Source organism: Haliotis asinina, chromosome 7 (assembly GCF_037392515.1).
Source record: "Haliotis asinina isolate JCU_RB_2024 chromosome 7, JCU_Hal_asi_v2, whole genome shotgun sequence".
Taxonomy (NCBI): domain Eukaryota; kingdom Metazoa; phylum Mollusca; class Gastropoda; order Lepetellida; family Haliotidae; genus Haliotis; species Haliotis asinina.
In genome coordinates, this window is record NC_090286.1 from 37,996,202 (window position 1) to 38,005,423 (window position 9,222).

Here is a 9,222-nt window from a genome sequence, read left to right on the forward strand (position 1 = left end):
AGATTTAGAGACAAGACAAGATGCCATTCGGTATATCATTTATTGTAGTTTGGCAGACAACGTGGTATTACAGGATCACTTTGATTACACAATGTCCAAGGTTGTCAGCTTCCCTGCTGCCTCTCCATCCCTGGGAGTGAAGATCGGACTTCTCCGGTGAAGGTTTCTGGAGTTCTTCTCCTTGGAGAGACGACACATCTGTTGCAAACAATACGAATACCATTGTTATTTAAAGAGGTTGGATACATTTGTTTGTGCGCATATCGTATGCGATGGGATATGCCAGTAGGAGGGCATTTTTTCTTACGCAGTTATTTCCCTTTATCTTTTAATCATACTTTATGACATTTTCGCCATACTACCATTTATCATGAGGTAATGCCGGGCAAGAGTTATCTCCCTTTGTCAAGTTTGTCAATTTGGGCATGCTGATTTAATTGGTGATAATGTCGATGCCCTATCTTGTTATTAAAAGAAATTCATTCATGAACTAATATTTTACAGAAAAATCCTATTTTTCAGAAGTTGAAAATTGATTTTCCTGCTTTATTTCATATCAGTAGTGACCTATCTTTATTAAAACCATATACTGAATTATAACCGTAATTAATTTTCTTTTAATTTTTCAATTAACTTTTATTGACATATTACATTTTAGAGAAGGTTCCACAATGAGGCGCCACTTGTCAAACAAATGCCATGGTCACTTTATATTTTTATTTCGTAAATACATGTAGATTCGGGACACATAATGTCCCAAAATAATGATAAAGCAATTTAACAATTTCTTGACATTTTAATTTGATATTTTGTAACTTAAGATCTCAATACGACACCGCTAGGTTATATATGATTCGATGAGTATGAATGTACAACGGAAAATCACACTCCGCCGAATCGGTAGGAGACCTGTTTTGCAGCTGGAAGTGGCCATGTTTGCAGATAGAAATATCAACAAAACTCATGAAATATATACATGTACACAGTTACCTTGAAATTCTGATTCCATTTACCGATGACTAATATCACACACGTTCAACATTACCATCGGCTATACTTACATCTCTACAGTACTTCTGTTCCTCCTTGAAACACACGTGGTACTGGCACCGGAAGTACAGTTTATCAGAACCGGGAAAGGAGAATGTTTCGAAAATCTCGCTGCGCCATGTAGCGACGTCATTGTTCGAGAAGACGATTTGGGCATCTCTGGAAGAACACCTGGAGTCAAGGCATAAAACGTCTAAAGAAGTAATCATTCGCAAAATTATATTGAGTACAAAACGCAGAACATTATACGGTGATCAGTTCATCAGATTTCGGGCTTCGAGATATGAAGCACAAACAGCTACTCAAGAGGATGGATGCCAACGGAGTTCAAGTTCAACACGTCAAAACGTTTCAGCCAGACGTCGGAGGTGTTTAGAACATACAAACTTGGGGACTGGCCAGTGATCTCGTGTAGTGTTTTCAGTTATTCCTGACTCATTTTGAACGTTTTGGTAGATATGGACGAGTCTGACGGCATCCTGGCGAACGTCATGAGAACGTTGACGCAAGACAATGTTTTAGATGTGCACGGAATGGTCACTGAATAATACTACCGAGGCAACACATACTACTGGAATAAAGTAATTGTACATTGTTGATGTTATGACATTTTTAATGCACGATAAGTTCATTATATTCCTTATTGTTTTCCTTATTCACTGTTAAAGTGTTGACAGGATAATGTTGATATTTGTATGATTTGACACAGGTCATCGAGACACGCCCTTGAAGAGATGTGGTTCCAAAGTCAGTTCACAAATTCTGTATCGTGTGTGTTCACTATTGACGTTGATGCAGGCTTGACGACGATGACGCATAGACGACGATAAGCGATTCAAGAAAGTTTTGGGAATGTTGTTCCAACTCTGAACCAACGCTTGTGTCAGTTTATCCAAAGTCTAGGTTCGACGCAAACGTCGCTCCACCCAAAGCGTGTTCGATGAGGGACAGGTCTGGAGAAACAACTGGTCAGCGAGGTGCCGGAGTGTACTGTTGTCTCAGGCAACGTGTCACAAGATGTGGACTGGGATTTCCTTGCTGACGCGTGATGCTACGTCTCTCTTGAATGAACGACCGCACATGATGCCCAGTGATCCCAGACCTGTATCGCAGTCCTGCCAGACGGCCGTTGACAATGATTACAGGCTGGTTCCAATCATTAGATATGACCAGAACGCAGTCGCCCCCAAACTGCCGACGTTGAACAAGGCACAGGTTAACATAACCGTTCACCCCGTCGCCTCTGCGCCCTTGCTCTGCCATTTGAGAGCACTTTGACTATACGTTTGGCTTTTAGGCGAGAGATCATCCTATATGCCAGAATATGCATCATTATTATTATTCCATATATTACGTACATAATGATACAAACACATTGCAGACATTCATACCTTTCCTTCAGCTGTTACTTACGATGGTAGACAACCACAGTGAGCAGACTGACTGTGCCACCTGACTACGTACCCGTGTTCGTCGGTGAAGATGACGTTGTGTCGATGGTCCGGTGTCCCCACAGAGCAGTTGAATGGGGAGATGGCGTTCACGCCGAAATCTGAAACCAACACGAATGGATTAGAAACGGATGGTTAAAAATAGACGTTTCCACTTGTCAAATATGTAAAAGGGGATTTGCGATGCGTAAATATAGGGATATATGGGATTTGGGGCATAATGAAAATTGCGGGGTAAAAGTGATTTGTTGCATAATCTAAATATTGAGGTAAGAGGATGCTCTCTTCATGGTGTCTTTATGGTGTCTGATAAGCAAATTCTGTTTTCCATAATACTTTTAATGTCCAGTACGATAGCAAGACTCAGTCAATGTCTGGTAATACCGTCCACGTTATTCAGCTTCAGCTGGAGACGGACTTGCTGGCCCAATGTTGCTACGGTTACAGGCAGGTTGCTGGCGGGGTCGATGATGTCTAGACTCACGGACAACGTGCTCTTGTTTAGCAATATGGACTTGTTGGCAGGCCTGATCAAACAAACCACATGCGTATTGTAACATCATCTTGGAGTTGGAGTGTACACATATGCAAATCTGCCAACATTGCGTCCCCTTCAGCGGTAGTCCTGATATATCACGATAGGAACCTGAGGAATTACATAATGTGTTTGGCACAAGTAAGTGATGTGGGAAATTTAATACTGAAGAATCACATCGTGATCTCCGGTATGGCGAGTGAGGTCCTACTTGTAAGACACATATCCTTACATACTTACGTTCTTATGTCCTTACGTGCAATCACGTTAGATGCTGTCGGTATAAATTGAATGTGTACAGGGAACTGCACATTTTGGCCTGTGCTTTATTGTTTACATCATACTTTCTTTGTCCTGCAAACGACCCCACCATTTAGTTCTTTTGAACATTATAGGACATACTGAGCACCATGTAACTAATACACTTCATGGCGACAACGATTCCCCCTCATCAATATCCACTTAACCGTAACTTAACCTTAACGCCACCGCCGTCTATTTTTTCCGTGTTGTCATCACTCAAGATCGTGGGCATCGTATAATCATTGTAATCATGATGTATACACTCATCCTTGTGGTGACACAGTCACGTACTTGTCAGTGTTGGAGGTTGTAGAACTCTCCAGGCAGTCGGCTTCAGAAAAGTCACACTTCACCTCAAACATGATGTCGTAGGCAGAAGAGCTGTTTGGATATTCTCTGAACACGAAAATCCACGAGTGAATTTCTTTCGATACCTTCAACATAAGAACGTAACACATCATTGTGTGTGTGTGAGAGAGAGAGATAGATAGAGAGAGACAGAGAGAGACAGTGAGAGACAGAGAGAGACAGTGAGTGAGTGTTAGTGTTTGAGTGAGGGTATGTATGTATGTATGGATGGATGGATGCATGCATGGATGGATGGATGCATGGAATGTTGTATTCACTGTATTAAGACAAAGCATATCGGAGAGAGGGTCTGTGCATGTATGTGTATGTGAATGCGTATTTGAATTTAATAACCATCAAATACAATGCCTTGTTTGTAATCTGAGTGTGATCGTGCACAATTGTGTAATGCAAGAATATACAAATTATTATCATCATACAGTATATTTGAAAGATAGCCAAGGTTCAATAATGATTGTATTTCCATCCTAAAACGAAACTGGAACGTCAATTACAAAATCAAACTAAAATATTTATTTTAGTATTATCTGCTTACCATGCTGATCAGGGAACATGAACAATGTTTGCAAGTATCAATACTTGACCTCGTTTCCTCTACAGTTGGGCGTGAAACTGCCATTGTCACTTTGCGTCACCTTGAGCGTTCCCATCCCCCCAGGCTCGAAGTGGTCATACACGGTTGAGGTACAAGTGTCGACAGCATTCCCGTACTCATCTATGGCGGACACCTCCCGGTAGACCGTTCCCCTTTGATCTACATTTAGCATCATCACATTACGTCCATGGGTCTTGACGCAGTAAAACTTGGCTGGAATATACACGTCGAAGAGATGATTGCACGAACAAAACAGTGGAATAATCATTGGCAAATGTCATGTGGAATGTATTATGTTCTGATTTGATCAATGAGTGATACCCAAACAGTCACAATCCACGATAGTCTCTTCACGAGTCAATTACACATGTATCATATGGCCTTATTCGTAAGTATCGATGAGGTAGATTGGTAGCTAAAGGGTTTTCTCATCATGCCCAATCCCCAGAATTCGAGTCCCTTCATGAATACATATACTCTTTTAAAAGTAGGGGCCTGCAGCTGAACTTTCAGTTTGGATAGGAAATATAAGCGTTAAGAAACTTTTCAAAGACAGATATCTTATAAACGCGCCCCCATTTCTCTATATCACCAACCCTGAAGAAAACCAATGGGTTGCACATGAACAACGCTGTAACCCAACATGCATGCAGTGGGTGTCATTCTTGGTTTTGACCGCTTTCACGAAGGGCGATAAATCAATGAAGACCATTGATTTGTACAATCATCTTCAATATCTTAAGAGTATATATTGCCTTCGAGCTATGACGTCACAGCGCTTGCGGCCATTGTTATTGTTACTATAGAGTATATAGGCAACAGCTGTTAACAGCTGAGTCGGTCAGATAACTGATTTTGGGACTCAACCCAGCAAAAGTAGTTACTTTAAAATCTGGCTACCTATTCTTGAAACGTTCGTAGCCCTTCTTGAGACACTGGGTACGATCAAAGTTAAGAATTCTTAGGGCTACTAATGTTTCGAGAATAAGGGCCCTGTCCTGTACTGTTAAAGTGTAATCCCATATGTCGCGTGTGTTGCACTTGGCTGCTTTCTAACTGGCATCGTGTATTCTGTAGCTGTTAAGTAAAACACTTACCCACGGCTTTCTTCTTTTCTGAAAGTAAATAAGGTTAAACAGGGTTAATTTGAAATGTAGGATTGGGCCAGTAGATCATACACAGAGTTATTCTTGTGTAAACACCATATCACACATCATATATGCAAACATGCACTGCATAGATTTATGTTTTCAGGGTATCATCAAAATACCACATCACTGAAAAGCTTCTCACAAACACGTCCTGCCCTGAACATATACCAGGCATCATTAATAAAGTGCCAAATGGCATAGCACATGTAGAGAAAAGAAACAATAGAACTTTCGAGTTCACCATAAAGTTCAGTGAGTTAACAAATCGTGACACAAAGAGACAAAAGTTCAAACAGTTGTGTAGACCAACCCTCAAACTGAAAATGACAGACCTGAAGCACTAAGTCACTGCATATCATGTGTACCAACATCACGCGTCCAAGACACAGTGCATATTGTTTTCATCATCTCCTTATCAAGTTCATAAGGAAAGCTTGTGGAATCGAATTTCATATCTCTCCTATAACTCTGCAGAGTCCTGGAAGATCCACTGCTCCTGAATGACTCATGTATACCCGTCGACCTAGTTCATCAACGGCATTCTCAACTGGTTTGAATTCTGGCGACCATGCTGGCCTGTTCATCCAATACGCCAAGCATATTATTGTGTGTCTTTCTGACAAAGAAGTGCATGTATTTATCTCTGTATGTAGGCTCCCAACAAAAATAATGATAATAATAAGTCGTCTTTTAAAGCACACAGTGTCCAAAAACCAAGTGATTGCTCGCGGCATAGTCTAAGCCTAAATAAAAGCGAACATACCTGTATCGCAAGACTTCCCCTTCCAACCTATCTGGCATCCATGTTTGCAGAGACCGGAAGTGGTGTTGCAGGCGTCCCCTCTACAGTGGCACTGGTTGGTGCAGTTCTCTCCAAAACGGCCAGGGGTACAGTCTGGAATTATTTTTGGTTAGAATCAGAAACGGGAGTTCGGATTAACACTTAAGCGGTAATGATAGCAATCGAGTTCCCTCACCTGGAGTTTTCTGGCACATAAAGAGATGGTGGTTCGTGCAGGAAGCGGGTGACCATATTTCCGTTTGTGATTGCCACACTGCACAGTTCATTCCATAGTTGAATTGGTAGGGGTTGAAGCGGTCGAAGTTCTTGTACTCAAGGTACTGGAAATATATACATAGCGAAAGAAAACATGTCTGAATCCGAAGAAAGAGTAACGCGGCTACATCGAAATAAACCATTCACTTACTGTCTCCGTTCCGTTTGTCTGATATCCCCAAACCTCGTCGCTGTATTTCCTGATCCCGAGCCAGTACGTGTCTCCAGAATTGGACACTGTTATAGACGACATAGTATTTCCGTGAAACAAAACACACTAACTGACCCTCCATCTATAGAACAAGACATTACATCGTTACTTGTAATCTGTAACTATGTTGAACCTGGAACTATGCTTGCTACCTGTTGTGCTAATTTACATTCAGTTCAAAGGTTATGGTACATCAAGGTTATATCATGTATTATCATAAACCAAGTTTCGGGAATACAATTAATGAAAAATGTTTGATAAGTATGATTATTTGCACACATCATTAATTAATTATTATGAATGAAAACTGAAACTAAAACTGTCCAGAATAGTCCTCTTAATCGAGGTTACTCCTACTGAGGTTGATATAATGTTATACCAGAAAAGAGGCGGTTCTCTTCAACGTTCGTGATGATTCTGACTCTGGCTCCTAACTGACGGCAATGATCCTGAGCATCAGAGAACGACATCTTGGTAGGCCCCCGCTTGTAGCAAGACTGGACTTTTAGCATCCAGCCTTCTGAACACTTGAACCTATCTGAAGTGTTAGTAAGAAGAAAATAGTACGTCACATGGAATCGTCTCTGTCACGGTAATGTTACCCATGCATGTGGAGCCATCAACTCAGACAAATCTGCGGTAAGGTAGCCTAGTATTTACAGCGCCTGCTTGTCACGCCTTACACCCGGGTTCGATTCTCCATGCGGGCACAATATCTGGTGTACCAGGCCGAGGTTTTGCTGAAATATTGCGAAACATGGCATACATTCAAACTCACTCACTCACTCACTCACACGCTACCTTTCAGGTTCGGTGGTTAAAGTAAAGGTGCGTTGCAAACCGAAAATCGCTTAGAGTAAGCAAATGAATCGCGTATTTCGGGCTTGTAACAGCTCGCTCGAAGCGTTTATCGCTCTTCAAAAAATGGCGGAGCGATTACCGTTTGCTCGCCTGGCGCTAAAGAACGTATCCGAGAGTCTCAATGACGAGTGATGAATTCATGATTGTTGATAACTACATTGAACCCGTGGAACAAAGTGAGGGTGTTGGGATGTAAGCTGTTTGTTGCCATTTTGGCAGCCGAACAATTCCGTTCAGCCTCAGGAATTCAAATTTTCTTAAGCCTCCATTCTAGTTTGAGAACGAAGCGACCTCATCCAGCTATTGATGTGACTGCAAGCGGCTGAAAGTCAGCATTCCGCTGTGAGGCGAATCGCTGTACATGGCTTGCAAGCACAAGAGCTTAGGGTTCATCTTGAGCAGTAACTGTTGCATGTGTGTACGGATCAACTTTGTCACTGTATTATGCATGTTTCCAGTTATCAGCAGTGACAGTGCACGTGCGATGGGATCACGTGTCAGGTGTACGTTAGTAGGGATCATATCCTACCACCTCAGACGCATTTTCAGGACACGGTCTCGTAATCATGTATATTTATTGCATTACATCTGCTGTGGGGAAATATGAAGCTATAAGCTCGACCACTGATCCTACCTTCTATGTAGAGAGCATATCTAATACTAGCTACGAAAATGCATGTGCGTTGGGAGCATCTATATCTTTGATGGGCGCACGTGTGCGTGTGCTCCAAGGCAGGGTGTAAGTTTATGGGTGTCACCTCTGTATGTAGGGTATAAGTAGTGTCACCTCTGCCATTGCTCGAATGTTTCTCAACGTTCTCCATCCGTAAAAATGTCATGATTGTGACTCAAATACACGTAGGATTGACTTACCCGATGTATCTTTCCCACTGGCAACGTTGGCGATGAGAAGCGTCACCGATATCAACCTCAACATGACTCTACCACCTGTCGCCATGTCTTGTCTGCAATCCGTCTCCTTTAACTCATGAAAACCAACGGCCAGATGATGATGACCTTCATGTATGTAGCAAGATGTTACGGAAACAGGAAGCAGACGGCACGCTGGTAGTGGCTGGGACGTGGGCTAGTCGGAGTTATGGTGGGTTTTCGGTGGTGGGGGAGGAATTAGTAGGAAATTGATAGTGTGGTGGTGGTGGTGGTGGTGGGGTGTTTGGGGAGAGGGTTGTGGCTTAACGAGCATATGCATCAAAGAGTGTTAGAAACATTGATATAATACGGCAGTGACGTCGAGTTACTTTTCACCAGCGAGTTGCTTCATTCACAGTTACAACTTGCATCCCTTTGAAACTGTCATTGTGTTGTCAAAACGTTTCCGAAAACACACATTTTTCCCTCCACATTTTCTGATAAGAAATATGAAATGTCAAAACTCATACACAAATAAGGTGTTGAACACGATACATTTTACACTTGAAATGCTGGATCGCAGCTTAGGTAGATGCAATTTTATAACCGTAACAGACTACCTGTTAACGTGAGAGTCATGGCCCATTAAAGGCCTCTGTAAAACTTTCAGGGACAGTGAACAATTCTAGGAAACATACGATGAACGATGTAATTCTGTTTATCTACTTGTACACATGTTTCAAGGTTAAACATTGTCATGTGTCTGTCA

The 9,222-nt window shown here is 41.9% G+C and overlaps 1 protein-coding gene across 1 annotated transcript; it reads right to left on the bottom strand.

The window, feature by feature from the left end:
• Window positions 1-21: 21 nt before the first annotated feature.
• LOC137290418 (uncharacterized) lies at window positions 22-8,755 on the bottom strand. Its single transcript, XM_067821343.1, has 12 exons — window positions 8,457-8,755; window positions 7,102-7,260; window positions 6,663-6,748; window positions 6,432-6,576; window positions 6,218-6,349; window positions 5,401-5,418; window positions 4,293-4,516; window positions 3,631-3,773; window positions 2,886-3,028; window positions 2,515-2,602; window positions 1,062-1,221; window positions 22-198 (listed from the first exon to the last, which is right to left on the bottom strand). Exons 1-12 carry the CDS (start codon window positions 8,539-8,541, stop codon window positions 85-87), a joined length of 1,497 nt encoding a protein of 498 aa, XP_067677444.1. The 5' UTR covers window positions 8,542-8,755; the 3' UTR covers window positions 22-84.
• Window positions 8,756-9,222: the final 467 nt, after the last annotated feature.

Bases quoted from the DNA above. Each gene is read 5' to 3' on its own strand.
- LOC137290418 (XM_067821343.1), bottom strand. From the start codon at position 8,541: ATGGCGACAGGTGGTAGAGTCATGTTGAGGTTGATATCGGTGACGCTT. The intron at 3,029-3,630 runs GTACGTGACTGT...TTGTTTGATCAG, and splicing joins ACAACCTCCAACACTGACAA to GCCTGCCAACAAGTCCATAT. The intron at 199-1,061 runs GTAAGTATAGCC...TGTTTGCAACAG, and splicing joins AACAGAAGTACTGTAGAGAT to ATGTGTCGTCTCTCCAAGGA.